This window comes from Musca vetustissima, unplaced genomic scaffold (genome assembly GCF_032173495.1).
Source record: "Musca vetustissima isolate MV318-11 ecotype Yass unplaced genomic scaffold, APGP_CSIRO_Mvet_v1 utg7618, whole genome shotgun sequence".
Taxonomy (NCBI): Eukaryota; Metazoa; Arthropoda; class Insecta; order Diptera; family Muscidae; genus Musca; species Musca vetustissima.
The window spans coordinates 5,134-22,652 of NW_026883708.1; the positions used below are offsets into that span (position 1 = coordinate 5,134).

At 36.0% G+C, this 17,519-nt stretch overlaps 1 protein-coding gene across 1 annotated transcript; it reads right to left on the minus strand.

Annotated features, from left to right (window-relative positions):
• Positions 1-1,761: 1,761 nt before the first annotated feature.
• LOC133330692 (UDP-glycosyltransferase UGT5-like) lies at positions 1,762-9,171 on the minus strand. The gene is made up of 4 exons (XM_061539099.1): positions 8,829-9,171; positions 8,301-8,762; positions 2,500-2,703; positions 1,762-2,429 (listed from the first exon to the last, which is right to left on the minus strand). Exons 1-4 carry the CDS (start codon positions 9,169-9,171, stop codon positions 1,762-1,764), a joined length of 1,677 nt encoding a protein of 558 aa, XP_061395083.1.
• Between the last annotated feature and the right edge of the window lie 8,348 nt (positions 9,172-17,519).

Sequence of the window (17,519 nt, forward strand, 5' to 3'; positions counted from 1 at the left end):
GAAAGAAAACTATCACAGAATTCTTCCTGCGCCCTTACAACCAAATGAATAAAAGTTTACAATGACACTGAGAAAACATGGTCACCCATGCACAATTTTTCGACAACTGAAAAAGCAAGCCAAAGTGGTTTACGCATATAGAGAACAAGATTGCCATATACAAAAATGTGGTTGCGGGTCGGAAAAATATTAAACCAAGATTTTATGAGCGCTGTTCAAAGGTGCCCCACGTTCAAAGGTGCCCCCCCTCTCCCCTATATATATATTTTTTTTTGTGGGGACATTTAGTACCCAATGAGAACCCAATGTACCAAATTTCAGCGTATTCGGTTGAAAAACGCGTCCAAGAACCCCAAAATACCGAAAATTGTGGGGTACGGTTATATGGGATCTATGCCTAAACGTGGACCGATATATCCCATCTTCGAACTTGACCTGACTGCAGACAAAAGGCAACCCTATGCAAACACCTTCAGCACCCTATCACAATTCCTTCAGAAGATAGCGTGATTACAACAGACGGACGGAAGGACGGACATTGCTAGATCGTCTTAGAATTTTACCCTGATCAAGAATATATATACTTTATAGGGTCGGAAATGAATATTTCGATGAGTTACAAACGGAATGACCAAATTAATATACCCTCCATACTATGGTGGAGGGTATAAAAAAATTATATAGGTATGTAAAAAACCCCAAAAATAAATTCTAAATTATTGAACCGAATATTCAGATATAAAAACCGATAATAGTCCTATTCAAGAAATGTAACACGTTTCTTTACTAGTTTTTTAATGATATGCACATAAGGTATGGGAACCGGTTTTATTATCCGAATATCCGGTTCAAACATTTAGAAAACCGATTCTTTTTTCTCGACATTTTTTTGACATATTTGGAAAAATATGTATGTTTTTAGAAAATAATTCGAACGAATTGCAGTTCTACATAATAAGGAATTTATACTGAATTTATTAAAATGGCGGTATTATTGACGAGGATCGGGTAAACTTGAGAATAGGCCATTAACACGTTAAAATATCGATTTCTCGTCTTTGTGGACCCCACCTAAAATCTTAGGAGCAATATTTTTGTAGAACATTGCGAGTATGAAAAATAACATCTGGTGCTCTTTGTAGTTCGGTTCAATAAATTAAGGACGAAAAGTACGCAGAAGGAATTCGGATAGAAGGATGAAATGTTCTACAAAAAAAAATCCTCATTCGATTTTGTTGCAAAAATGCTGTCTCAAAAAATACATACAATAGCTACAAATCAAGATATGAAGTTATCTCTTCATGATAATGTCGCCAGGAAAAGAATAGAAAAGACCAGGCCATATCTCCGAACTTGGATGTTTGGCGATTTTTTTCGTTTTGGAGTGTTTCATCCCTAATAGGAATTTTCCACCGCCAAAAAACTTGTCCCACTGTGTAATATGTATATTTTATCTGGTACATATATCGAGGAGTGATATATTTAATATATACTCCGCATTAGGGTTCCAAGCCAAAATCGAATTTTCCTGCAGATATTCTAAATCCTTTAAAAATTAAAAAAAACACACAACTATTTACATCGAATTTTTATTAACATAAAAATATAATAACTAGTACAATTTCACCAAAAAAGGAACCTGTACAGCCTCTGAATCCTCTACGGACCTGTGGAATGTTAAAAACTTATTTGTCTACAAAATCTTAAAGAGCTACAAACGATTTATTTGAGGTATAACCACCGGTAAACAAAAAAATATATTTAATTCCGTTTCAGCTTCTTCACCGACTTCGACGATCGGCAACACACCTTTCGCACAATAAACACCAATAATCCAATGATAAGAAGTGGTACTCCCACAGCAAATGCAATTACATCCAATAGATAAAATTCATACCATTTTAAATCCAAACCGGCAGATCTCAAATGCGTGGCAACCTTATGCCTTATAACATATTCAATCCAATAGACGGCGGTCTCACGTGCCGCCATTGGACGATCCCGGAATATTGTTGAATAACGTTGGATGTTATTACGATATTGAGGGTTATAGATCAGTTTTTCCAAAGATTCTTTGAGAAGTTCCTTGGTTATAGTTGGGAAGTGCAATTTTATGGCATAACCACTTTGTTCCGCTTTGCGTATGTTTAAATGTTGATCACAATAGATGGGTATACCCAACATCGGTACACCATGATAGACACCCTCCTGTGTTCCAAAGAGACCACCATGTGTTATGAAAACTTTAACATTTGGATGCGCCAATATATCCGATTGTGGTAACCATTTGCGTATCAGTATATTTTTCGGCATATCCGGAATGCTATCATTTTCGAATTTCCAGATCACACGCTGTTTCATCGATGCGAAAACGTCGAGGAAAATGCGCATCTTTTCATAGGGCATATCTTTCGATTGGACATTGCTACCTGTGAAATGGAAGAAAAAAATTATTTTTGAATAAAAATCTGCCCTGAGGATATTGTAGTGCTTACTAACCTAAACTGAAAAATATGGCCCCATCAACGGCTCCATCTAAAAATGTTTGCAAATCTTCGGGTAATTTTTTGTTTGGATGTATATGAAGACCACCCACAGCAATCATACCCGGCACTAAGGGTCTAGTTGTACTCAGCGGTGTATAACTGTTGACCATAGCCACTGAGATGTTTTGTTCCAACTTCGAAACTGGAGGGATATCAACTGAAATGTAAAAAGATAGGAAATTAATAAATTTATTTATAACTAGAAGGAGAAACATTTTAAGGGGGAAGGGAAGATCGGCCAGACCTAATTTTTTATACCCTCCACCAATAGACTCCCATTCAAAATACCTAAAATTGATGGAGAATTTTATGTGCGGGATAAACCACGGTAAGTTAATGGCATGACATTTTATATAAAAAAATATATGTATCTAGGTATGGCAAATATGCCAAAAATAAAATTTAAAGAAAGAACCGGTTTTGTAAATTTTGGAACCGGATATTCGGATAATAGAACCGGTTTCAATACCTTATGTGCATATCATTAGAAATCTAAGGAAATTAATAAATTTATTTATAACTAGAAGGAGAAACATTTTAAGGGGAAGGAACGATCAGCAAGACCTATTTTTTATACCCTCCACCATGAGACTGCCATTCAAAATACCTAAAAACGATGGAGAATTTTATGTGCGGGATATACCACGGTAAGTTGACATTTTGTATTCCTGCGCATTATTTTCTAAAAAAATATATGTATATAGGTATAGCAAATACGCCAAAAATAAAATTTAGATAAAGAAAGAACCGGTTTTGTAAATTTTGGAACCGGATATTCGGATAATAGAACCGGTTTCAATACCTTATGTGCATATCTTTAGAAATCTAGTAAACTAAACGTGCAAAATTTATAGATCCGTTCTATTATCGGTTTTATTATCTGAATATCTGATTCAAAAATTTAGAAAACCGGTTCATTCCTTAAATTTTATTATTGCCGTATTTGTCAAATCTCCATATTTTTTGTAGAAAATAATACGGACGAATCCGACCGGTTTTCGAAAATTGTTAAACCGAATATTCAGTTAAAAACCCGGGTTTATATATATGTTATATGCATATTATTAGAAATCTAGTAAACCAAATGGGCTAAATTTAGTGTAACGTACTATTATCGGTTTTATTATTTGAATATTCGGTTCAACAATTTTCGAAACCCGGTTATTTGTTCTTCGATATTATGAAAAAATGTGTCAGATTCGACCGCATAATTTTCTAATATATATATATATATATATATAGAGGTATGACAAATACGCCAAAAATAAAATTTAGAGAAAGAAGGAACCGGGTTTCCATATTTTTGAACCGGATATTCGGATAATAAAATCGGCTGCAATACCTTATGTGCATATCATTAAAAAGCTAGTAAAAAAAATTTTGTGAGGAATATTTTTTAGAACATTTCGAGGATGTAAAATCACATTTTGGGTTAATTAGAGTCCGGTTCCATTAATTAAGGACGAAAAGGACACACAAGGGTGAAAGTTAGAAGGTCGAAATTTTCTATAAAAGGACCGAATCTACATGCAAAGGTTGATCCAGAACTGTGGTGTTTACAAATTATAATGTATAGACGGATGGGCACACATAGATCAACTCTGGGTCTAGGACCATTACTTCGCAGTGTTACAAGCTCTTAAGGCCACACAAAGCTATAATATCCTTACAACATATTCGTGTAGGGTATAATTAGGCATTTGTCATAATAATCGATGAACACCTCCAAAAAATATAAAAAGCGTCGTTAGATCTTTCTGTGAACACTTTCCTTAAATTGAGGTCCTAACAAAAATTAAAAAAATCGGACTTTGGACTCAAAATAATTTCAATTTAAATTAGTTTTTTATGTTGTCCGTCTCTGTGTAGTCTACCGACTACAAAAATGAGATAGAGGAAGTCACAGAAGTCTACTAAAGATAACCAATATATATATATATATGAATGGGTAAATCTTTGTGATAAGTGATCTTGACACAATTATTTGTTTTTGAGATAGGTCGAAGCATGTTCTTGATAAACTACCAATGTGGCCATGTGTTGAAATTTTGAGATTAGATTATTTGCCAGACAACTACTCATTGTGTTGTGTATAAATAGAAAATGGGTTCGTACAAACTGGAAGTGGACATCTATTATGAAAAATCACCACAATATAATCTATTTATGTTTTCTTTTTATACCCTACCCAACTGTGTTGTCAGGGTATTATAGCTTTGTGTGGTCCCAAATAAGGCAAATATTGGCAATGATCAAATGGATCAAAATCTTTATGCCGCCGAGGAGCTCAGAATATAGATACGCATAAACTTAGAGTTCAGTGGTAGTTGTGTAGGGTATCATATGGTCGACTCCCTCACTGATTCTCGTTGCTTCCCTAACCATTTGAAGACCGTTAAATAAATGCCCGTGTCGTTTGGTGGTTTCGGTCATAGGTGACGAATCATGGATCTATGTGTATAAGACTACGAAGACGAAGCAAATCAAATTTTTTTTTCGTGGAAGAAGCACTTTAAAGAATATTATACCACAATCTGTTTACCTGAAGACTTCGGAGAAATTCAAGTACAAACAAGCAATGGCAGTGGCACCGAATTGGACTATACTCGATCGTGGATAGATATTCGACCCTCTTTTTTATAAGAAAGATTTGCCAAACACTGAGAACCACAAATATATAATTACCGATAATTCGGTTGAAAATAGTGTCTAAAACCCCAAAATATCGAAAATTGGGTTCTTGTTATATAGGGTCGTACGTTATGTGGAAGCTAATCTAAAACCAGTAAGGAAAGTAGTAAAGTCGGCCAAAACCGGACGAAAATATATATAGGAGGTGTATGTAAATCTGAACCGATTTTCACGAAACTTAGCACACATCATTCTAGACTTAAGTCAGTACCCTATACCAAAATTCGTGCAAATCTAAATCTGAACCGATTTTCAGGAAACATAGCACACACCATGCTAGACTTAGTTTAGTAAGCTATACCAAATTTCGTGCAAATCGAATGATATTCAGGGACTTTGGTGCACCATTTACCTAAAATCAGGCGAAACTATATATGGGAGCTGTATCTAAATCCGAACCGATTTTCTCGAAACTTAGCACACATCATTCTAGAATTAATTCAGTAGGCCATACCAAATTTCGTGCAAATCGAAACATATATAGGGACTTTGGTGCACCATTTACCTAAAATCAGGCGAAACTATATATGGGAGCTGTATCTAAATCTGAACCGATTTTAAGGAAACATAGCACACACCATTCTAGTCTTAGTTTTGTAAGCTATACCAAATTTCGTGCAAATCGAATGATATTCAGGGACGTTGGTGCACCATTTACTTAAAATCAGGCGAAACTATATATGGGAGCTATATCTAAATCTCAACCGATTTTCTTGAAACTTGGCAGACAACACTCTAGGTTCAATTCAGTACGTTATGCCAAATTTCGTGCAAATCGAAGGATATATAGGGACTTTGGTGCACCATTTACTTGAAATCGGACGGAACTATATATTGGAGCTATATCTAAATCTCAACCGATTTTCTCGAAACTTGGCAGACATCACTCTATGTTCAATTCAGTAGGTTACGCATATTTCGTGCAAATCGAAGTATATATAGGGAGACTTTGGTGCACCATTTACTTAAAATCAGGCGAAACTATATATGGGAGCTATATCTAAATCTGAACCGATTTTCACGAAACTTGGCACACATCATTCTAGACTCAATTCAGTAGGCCGTACCAAATTTCGTGCAAACCGAAAGATATATAGGGACTTTGGTGCATGATTTACCCAAAATCGGATGAAAATATATATAGCTATATCAAAATCTGAACCGATTTTTCCCAATTTCAATAGGGTTCGTCCTTGGGCAAACTAAATGAGATGTACCAAATTTCATCCAAATCGGATTATAAATGCGACCTGTACTTTGTTTACAATTTAACATCTACAGACGGACGGACGGACATGCATATATCGACTCAGAAAGTGATTCTATGCATATTCTCAAAAGGATCCATGGATCTATCTCGATTCCTTTTGCCTGTTACAAACATATGCACAAAGACATAATACCCTGTACCACAGTGTGGTGAAGGGTATAAATATGGGCCAATATTGACAACACTGTGCGCCAGGATTTTATCGGGGTAAAAAAATTCTTGTTGGAGTGGCATGACCTTGGTGACTATATGAAACCCCCAAAAAGGAAAAAATTCACTTTAGGCCAAAGTTCGGAGATATGGCGTGATAATTTTTTGCTATCGACCCTTTTAGACTCGATGAGATAGCTTCATATCTTAATTTGTAGCTATTGTATGTGTTTTTTGAGATTACATTTCGAAACGGTTTTTTTTTGTATAACATTTCGTCCTTGTAACTAAACTCCTTGTGTGTCCTTTTTGACCCTAATTTATTGAATGGGACTCAAATTATTACAAGATGTGATTTGCAATATTCTACAAGAATTTAATTTAAAACAGTTAGCTGAACAAAATAGTCGGACGAGCCCGACTATATGATACCCTACACAATTACCACGAAAATCTAACATTCTGTGGTTCTATATTCTGAGTCTGGGCAATATTTTGCGATATTTGCAACCTCTTGTCCGACTATAGGTCAAGAGCTCCACTTTCTTACCCTGGCATTTTTTCCCAAATCTTGTTTTCCCGAGATGAATATTTACGAAATATTAGTGAACAAATACAAATTTCTTCACTTTCGATTTTTTTTTTGTGATTTGAACCTCAGAATATTGACCGAACATCATCTGGACAGCCGTTCTATGTATTTGGTCAGATCCCCTTCACCGTGTAAAATATGAGATGTTCTTCTAATAATAGAGCGACTAGAAAATCTGATAAAAAATAAAGTTTTCGCTTTATTGCGGCCTCCGAATATCACCTCAACATCACCGAAAATTATAGGTGTCGTCCTTGTCGATAACCGGAACTTCATGTAAAATTTCAAAGCGATCTGCGCGACATTTTCGCCCTCTAGTGAGGTAATAGTAATACTAACGAATATCAGAATATGTAAAGCTCCCACATCTGAGTACACACAGCAATAAAAATTATATCAATTTTAAGGTCAACCATCCCTCTTAGATGTACTATCAATATCACGGGTCTATGTCCTTCAGGGGTAAATATATACGCCCCAAAATAAATTTTTTGCCATTTTTCACACAAAAGTCTGGGTCTATTTGACCCGCTAAATATTGATCGCTCTTCATGAAAAGAGTCATGCTTGTTCTATGGCCAGATTCCCTACCTGGTGTACAATTTCGTGGTGTGTGGGTCATAATTGTGGCCGCTAGAGTGACTAGAAAAACAGACAAACATAAATATTAACCGATAGAAGTCTTCTTTGGCCAGAACCCATCCTACATGCAAAATGTCGTGACGATTGGTCCATAACTGTGGTCTGCGTGGGCAGACGGACGGACGGACGGTTGGAAAATTCGTCTAGGGCAATTAACACACTCGAATCCATATTGAAAATGTTCGGCAAAGAAGTTTTTACCCTCAATAGAAAAATCCGATGGGAAATCAAAACACCTAAGTGAAGTGTGACCAATATGGTGTATTTAAAACATTGATTTATACTTTAATGGGTCTTCCCGCGAATATTTTGACGTTTTACAAACGGAATGACACCCTTAATATACAATCCACCTTCTGGAGGAGATAATTATAAACACTTATCTCCTTATCACCTCCCCCAAACTTACCATTCAAATGTCCAAAATATTTCTCCACCAGCTTATCCATTTTTGGAAAATAGTCATATTCACGAATGATATCCTCCGTTAGGGAGTAAAACGAATTCATGAGACGTTCGAAGAATGTCATGCGATCGTTGTAGGGTGAAAATGTGTGCGGTACAAATGACCAAGGCATAATGACACCCATCATTTGGCTCATACGTGATTCAAAGCCTAGAGTACTACTCGTGACAATGGGCACATCATAGACACGCGACAATGCCAAAAAGGGTTCCTGATAGAATTGTTCACACAGCAACAAATCGAATTTACCCCTTGGCTGGGGATCGTTGATTAATTCCAAAACCTTGGGTTGCTTCAAAGCATGTTCCGTCGTGGAGAAAGCAATGATGTCCATCATTTTGTAATATTGCAGATTACTCATGTCCGTCAGGGCAAAAATGTTCTCCGTTTTAAAGAAGTCCATAACTATGAAAGAAATTAGCATTTATTAATAACTTTTCTAAGGTTTTGTATTGTAAATCCTCCACTTACCATCACTCCAAAAATCATAGACCGGTTCTATGAGAATCTCTGTATAATTTTTACCCAACTTCATGTGTTCCAATGTAAATGCAGCAATCATTGTCACTTCGTGTCCTCGGTCCACAAGTTCCTTAATCAAAGCTGAATGCATGCCATAATGACTTTTGCCAGGAAAGACATACGCAGCCAATATTCGGGCACCCTCAACTCCGTTTGTCCGGCCACCGCAACCTGATAGCAGCAGCAACACGAACACCAGCGAACATGCTGTTAGACAGGTGAAATGTCTCGGAAGCTGTGTGGATGAATTGAAATGGACATGATTTGAGTTAATTAGATTTGTTGATGCCATACACAGCAGCTCTACCGAGCTAACCATCCATCCAGCCAACAAACCAACTGCACCCTGAGTGGTTCAATGGTTTGATTGGCTACTTGACAATTTCTATTGTGAGAATATGTGTCAGCTGTTGGCCTTCACCGAATTTTGTGTGACTTTTCTTTTCAATTTCCTATTTGGTGCCGGGAATGATATTCGTCATAAGGGTTGGGAACAGATATGGCCATACATAGGAATTTCTCTCAAAGGGATCACGGGTGTGTGGTAAGGGGACATACAAATGTACATATGTGTGTGTGTGTGCGATGCTTCTGGAGCAGACAAATATGAAATTGCAGCACAACCACTCATTACGTTTGTACTAAAATTTCTCACACACACTCACACATTTGTGGATAATTTATATGTATTATTTTTCTTCATATCTGTCATTACAATAAGTTTCTGTTGCATTTAATTGCAATGGCAATTTAGACAAAAATGTACGGATGTAATTTGACAAGTCATATTATTAGTCAATCTAAAATTTTGTTGAATGACATTGATAAATTTTTGTGACATTTGACAAACTAAAATAAGGAAAAAAACATAAACGGGTCTTCACCCATTCTTGATTTCAAATTTCGATGGGTTCCAACTTTGCACACATATATTTGAAGACTTTAAGAAGAAGAAAAACCAGTGAGCGGAGCAGTAAAGTCGCACGGGCTTGATCATATGATTTCCTGCACAACTACCACTAAACTCTAACTTTTTACAGAGCATGGACAATATTTCGCAATATCAACATCCTCTTGGTCTTCTCATCCTGTGAATATTTTCCGCAAAAGTCTTGACTCTTTTGACGGATCACTATGAACCGACCACCTAATTAGTTGGTAAGATCACCTTTCCCATGTAAAATTTATGAAGTTGGGCGGTTAATTAAAGTTTTCGGTTCGGAAAATTATACACATCGTTCTGGACTATAGCCGGAACTTCTTGTAATATTTCGTACCGATCAGCGCTATATTTAGACCCTCTAGTGTGGTAATAGTAATACTAAACAATATCAGAATACGTATACATCTCTAAGTATTTAGACGTAACTCCCTCCTCCGAGTACATACATCAGCATAATTAGTATGAATTCAAAGGTCAACCACTCTTCTTGAGTCAGCTTCTTCGGCCTATGTATTTTTGAGAAATATATACGTCATGTAATGCAATTTTTCTCACATAAAGCTTGGTCCATTTGATCCCCAAAATATTATTCCTATTACGATAGGAATTTTCTCTGGCCAGAACCGGTTCTATATGAAAAATTTCGTGACGATTGGTCCATAACTGTGGTCTGTAGAGTGTTTACAAATTATATTGGACAAACGGACACACATGTCTAGATCGACTGACGATCGGCATACTAACCCTTACAAGCTCTTGGGGCCACACAACGCTATAATATCCTCACAATATAGTTCTTTAGGGTATAATAAATTGAAACCAGTAAGGAAGTAGTAAAGTCGGACTGGGCCGACTATATGATACCCTTCACCACTTTGGGTATATTCAGTATATGTATCCTAAAGTCAAAATTATATATGGAAGCTATGCTATATCTATATCTGAACCGATTTCAAGGAAACTTATCAGAGATTAGTTTATATTAACTTCAGTACGTTGTGTCAATCGGCCTAGCTATGGATCGTTAGTGCACCATTTACTTAAAATCGGACGGAAATATATATAGAGGTGTATGTAAATCTGAACCGATATTCACGAAACTTTGAACACCTCATTCTAGATTTAAATCAGTACGCTATCCCAAAATCACAATATATATGGGGACTTTGGTGCACTATTTAGATAAAATCGGACGAAAATATATATGGGAGATATATCTTAATCTGAACCGATTTCCACGAAACTTTGCACACGTCTTTCTAGACTTAATTCAGTACGTTATGCCAAAATTCGTGCAAATCGAAAGATTTTCAGGTACTTTGGTGCACCATTCACCTAAAATCGGGCGAAACTATATATGGAAGCTATATCTAAATCTGAACCGATTTTCACGAAATTTAGCACACATCATTCTAGACTTAATTCAGTACGCTATGCCAAAATTCGTGCAAATCGAAAGATTTTCAGGGACATTGGTGCTCTATTTACCAAAAATCGGGCGAAACTATATATGGGAGCTATATCTAAATCTGAACCGATTTCCACGAAACTTTGCACACATCATTCTAGACTTAATTCAGTACGCTATGCCAAAATTCGTGCAAATCGAATGATTTTCAGGGACTAAAGTCCATAAATCGTACAAAAATATATGTGGGAGCTATATCTAAATCTGAACCGATTTTTCCCAATTTCAATAGAGTTCGTCCTTGGGCCAAGTAAATGAGCTGTGCCAAATTTCAGCCAAATCGGATTATAAATGCGACCTGTACTTTGTTTACAATTTAACATCAACAGACGGACGGACGGACATGCATAAATCGACTCGGAAAGTGATTCTATGCATATTCCCAAAAGGAACCATGGGTCTATCTCGATTTCCTTTGCATACCCTGTACCACAGTGTGGTGAAGAGTATAAAAATATTGTGAAGCATCGGAATCTCAAAATTTCAACGCAATTAAGAAGAGTACATATCGGGCTTTCGTATGAACTAAGTTTATTGACTTCGTCCCAAAAATTAACAAAATCACATACCTAGGAAAATTATTTTGTTGGAAAATCGCTGGAAAATAAGGAAAATCTTACTCGATTTCTAAATAACGGCAATTGTTGGATTGATTTTCAACAAGTACAATTGCAAAACAGTTATTTACTTCTTTCGTTATGAAAAATTAAAAAACCGAATAACAACCAATTCGGTTTAAAAAAGTATCAAAAATCTCCAAAATGCCAATAAATGGGGGCTATCGTAAAAAATGGTCAATACTGATAACTGTTGATAGGAAGATGTGCCATCCTATGAAAAGTCAATATACCAAATTACATCAAATTGGTTTGAAAAACGTGCCAAAATTACCAAAAATACCTAAATTTGGGGATAATGTAATATAGGAGCTATACCAAAACGTGGACCTATATATTCCACTTTCAATATAAAAAATATTCTACGAGTAGTAACGATGTATGTGCAAAATTTCCATATCAATCTTGATTTCAACGGACAGACGGATACGCATATATCAAGATAGAATTTTATTCCGATCAAGAATATATTGACTTTGCCAATTAGAACCCAAGTTAAATCATTACAACCAAGTCGTGCCTAAAATCCTTTACCGGACTCACAATGGTATTGTGGGGCTTTGGCCACGTAATTTGGTTTTTATGCCCTTCACCACACTGTGGCACAGGGTATTATTTCTTTGTGAATATGTTTGAAACGAGTTAGACCCATGGTTCCTTTTGAGAATATACGTAAAACAATCGTGTACGGAACAAAATTGAGAGGGAGTATGTGAGCGTAAATGAGAATTCACTACAAAAACGATTTATGCATGTCCGTCTTTGACCCAAGGACGAACCCTATTTAAATTGTGGAGAATCAGAGCAGCTATATATATAGCTACCATATATAATTTCGTTCGATTTTCAGTTAATGATCGACCAAAGCTTCAAAATGTGGCCGATTGGCAAAAATACTGCGTGAAATCAGTTCAGATTTAGATACAGCTTCCATATATATTTTCGTCCGATTTTACGTAAATGGAGCCCCATTTAGACAGATTGCCACAAAATTTTGCACAACGTAATGAAGTAGGTATGGGCTAACGTGTATCAAGTTTTGTTGAAATCGGTGCAGATTTAGATATAACTCCCATATATATATTTTTCTGCGATTTTAAGTAAATGATGCACCAAGGACCCAAAATATAGGCAATATGCACAAAACGTACGCAAGGGGACCCCCCATTCTCGGGGTCAACAATTTTTTTGATTTAATTCGAATCCACACTAATTCAAGAATGTCCCTACAAAATTTCAAGTGAAAATCTCAAGAACTCTTGAAAATATAGCCGATTTATTGCGTCAGCATCAAGTGACGGCTAAAGAGCTTCTCAAACTAATAACCCAATCGATTCCAAATTTTTATACGTTTCTCTGTGAGTGTAAGCTATCGTATGAACTGGGATAAAGACAATCGGTGAAGATCTTCCTTATTTTTGAACTTAGTTTGTGGTCAAAAATCGGTGATTTTCCAAAAATATTATTTCAAAGGTCCACCATTTTGTTCGAATCTACACTAATGGGGGGGATAAGTTTGGAACTCACACCACATTGTGGAGGTTTAAAAAGTTCCGGAAGGTGAACATGGACGACGTTTTTACATGTTCAAAATTGTGTGTGGGAGGTAACAGAATGACTTGGGATATGATTTACGTGTGGTGGGAACGGCTTGACTATACTGCACAGCTCACTGGGTTTTTATACCCTTCACCACACTGGTACAGGGTATTATGTCTTTGTGCATATGTTTGTAACAGGCAAAAATAATCGAGATAGACCCATGGTTGCTTTTGAGAATATGCATAGAATCACTTTCTGAGTCGATTTATGCATGTCCGTCTGTCCGTCCGTCCGTCCATGTATTTTTGTTGAAATTTGGCACAGGTCACTTAATTGGCCCAAGGACGAACCCTATTGAAATTGGAGAAAATCGGTGCACGTTTCGGCATAGCTCCCATATAAGGGTACCCCCCAATTTTCGGTATTTTGAGGTTATTTAGCACGTTTTTTAACTGAATTCGCTGAAATTTGGTACTTTGAGTTCTTATTGGGTAGCAAACCTCCCTACTAAAAATTATAAATATAGGTCAATTTTTTCGGATAGTCCCCATATAAGGGTAGCCCCAATTTTCGGTATTTTGGGGGTTTTGATCGCATTTTTTTGGACCGAATTTGCTGAAATTTGGTACTTTGAGTTCTTATTGGGTAGCAAATTTCCCTACTAAAGATTATAAATATTGGTCCATTTTTTCGGATAGTCCCCATATAAGGGTACCCACAATTTTCGGTATTTTGGGGTTCTTGAGCTCGTTTAATAACTGAATTCTCTGAAATTTTGTACATTGGGTTCTTATTGGGTACCAAATTACTCCACTAAAAATTATAAATATAAGTCCAGTTTTTCTGGTAGTCCCCATATAACGGTACCCCCAAATTTTTGGTATTTTGGGGGTTCTGATCGTATTTTTCGACCGAATTGACTGTAATTTAGTACGTCGAGTTCTTATTAGGTAGCAAATCTCTCCACTATAAATTATAAATATAGGTCAATTTTTTCGGGTAACCCCCATATAAGGGTACCCCCCAATTTTCGGTATTTTGGGGTTCTTGAGCGCGTTTTTCAACCGAATTCTTTGTAATTTGGTTTTTTATACCCTTCACCACACTGTAGTACAGGGTATTATGTCTTTGTGCATATGTTTGTAACAGGCAAAAGGAAACGAGATAGACACATGGTTCCTTTTGAGAATATGCATAGAATCACTTTCTGAGTCGATTTATGCAAGTCTGTATACCTTTCGATTTCCACGAAATTTGGTACAGCGTACTGAATAAAGTCTAGAATGATGTGTGTTAAGTTTCGTGAAAATCAAAAATGCGACGTCTCTGTTGAATTTACCCAAAGTGGTGAAGGGTATCATATAGTCGGCCCCGTCCGACTTTACCACTTTCCTTACTGGTTGTAATAGACTTTTATGGGATTTTCGGCGATTATTTCGAGGGGTTGCAAATGAAATGTCCAATTTAATGCCACTCCAAATTTAACATACAATATCCTCGAATAGTGATTTTGGGCACTTAATTTGGCATTTTAATTTCTAATTAAGAACCAAAGAATGTTTTAGATTTGAATATTATTTGAAATCGATTCTTATTCCACTTCAAATATATATGCGGCATCAAAACACAATTGAGCAAACATAAACCACTAATCGATGAAGTCGATTTTGAAAGGATGGACAGCAACAAATCACATATTTTGTACAATTTTCAAATCTGATTTTGGCACGTTAAATTTTGTTTTCATATTTAATCACAAAAGTTCTCACAATTTTATAATAAATAAATTACCATATTTTTTAAATCAATTCATTCACAATTGTATTCGTATTTCAAATCCACAAAACAAACTCAATTTCTCTACACGTTGATCGTTCTAGAATATCACATGTGCCGCCGGCGCCACACGACCGTTGTTAACGAATGCTTGGGCGAATTACTACTGAATTCGAATTCGAATTCAAGATTTTGGAGAAGACATTAGAATTTTGTTGCGGTGTTTGTTTGTTATCGCTACCAATTCATTTCAGTTCTATTCATTTCGCTGTTGTGTTTGTCAAATAAAACACACAATTTAATAATAAAAATTAATAACAAAATTCGATTTAAACACAGCTGGGCTGAAGCATTTTTAATGAAATGCCAATAATAATAAAAATGGGGATATTTGTAAAAAAAGATAAACGGGTGGGTTTTCAAATGTAAATGATAATGCATCGATTCGACTAGAATATTATTAGTATATATAGATATAATCCGTTGAATACTTGATATGACAAGATAGGAAATCTGATTACGAAATATTACAAACTATCGAATGACGGTGCTGCTTTGGGAGCCACCCACTCAGATAAGATATCATAATGATTAATCTAATTCGGTCCCCTGTGACTGAGGATTTTTTTCATGAGAAAAAAATAAGTCCTCAATGTCTGAGGAATTTTTTCCTATAGAGAAGATTCAGGCCTCTGTGACTCAGGATTTTTTTTATAGGAACACATCTGTCCTCAATTACTGAGGATTTTTTCCAATATTAAACCAGTAAGGAAAGTAGTAAAATTGGACTTGACCGATTATATGATACCCTTCACCACTTTGGCTATAAAAATTTCATCTCGATGTTCCCTCGAAGGAACATACACATGCCTTTCTGCAATCGATGCTAAATTTAGTCGCTTGCGTACAATGGGACACATTTATGGAAATATATATTGAAGCTATGTCTGCATCTGCACCGATTTCATCAAAACGCAACGTGTCCAAACGGACAAACATTACGAGTTTTGTGCACCATATACCTTAAATCCTTACGAAATATATATATATATATATATGGGAGCTATATCTAAATCGGAACCGAATTTTACGAAACTTAGCACACATCATTTTAGGCCTATTTCAGTACCCTATGCCAAATTTCGGGCAAATCGAAGGATATACAGGGACACTATTAACCGTAAATCGGAGAAAAAAATATATGGGAGCATTTTATAAATCGGAACCGATTTTCACGAAACTTATCACGAAACTTATCTAGGCTTAATTCAGTACGCTTTGCCAAATTTCGTGCAAATCGAAAGATATATAGGGACTTTGGGGCACCATTTACGTTAAATCGGACCCGATTTTCACGAAACTTAACACACATCGTTCTAGACTTAATTCAGTACGCTATGCCAAATTTCGCGGAAATCAAAATATATATAGGGACTTTCGTGTACCATTTACATTAAATCGGATGATAATATATATGGGGAGCTAATCTAAATCTGAAATTTTAAACACATCTTTCTAGACCTTATTCAGTACGCTATGACAAATTTCGTGCAAATCGATGGATATATAGGGACTTTGGTGCATTATTTACATAAAATCGGACGAAAATATATATGGGAGCTATATCTAAACCTGAACCGATTTTCAGGAAACATATCATTCTAGGCCTAATTCATTACGATGTGTCAAATTTCTTGCAAATCGAAGGGTATATAGGGACTTTGGTGCATTATTTACCTAAAATCAGACGAAAATATATTTGAGGCTATATCAAAATCTGAACTGATTTTCACGAAATTTCACACACATCTTTCTAGACGTAATTCAGTACGATACGCTAAATTTCGTGCAAATCGAAAGATATATAGGGACTTTGGTGCACCATTTACATTAAATCGGACGATAATATATGTGGGAGCTATATCTAAATTTGAACCGATTTTCACGAAACTTAACACACATCGTTCTTGACTTAATTCAGTACGCTATGCCAAATTTCGCGGAAATCAAAATAAATATATGGACTTTGGTGCACCATTTACATTAAATCGGACGATAATATATATGGGAGCTAATCTAAATCTGAACCGATTTTTTCCAATTTCAATAGGGTTCGTCCTTGGACCAAATAAATGAGCTGTGCCAAATTTTATCCATTTCGGATCATAAATGCGACCTGTACTTTATTTACAATTTAACATAGACAGACGGACGGACGGACGGACATACATAAATCGACTCAAAAAGGTATTCTATGCAAATTCCCAAAAGGAGCCATGTGTCTATCTCGTTTC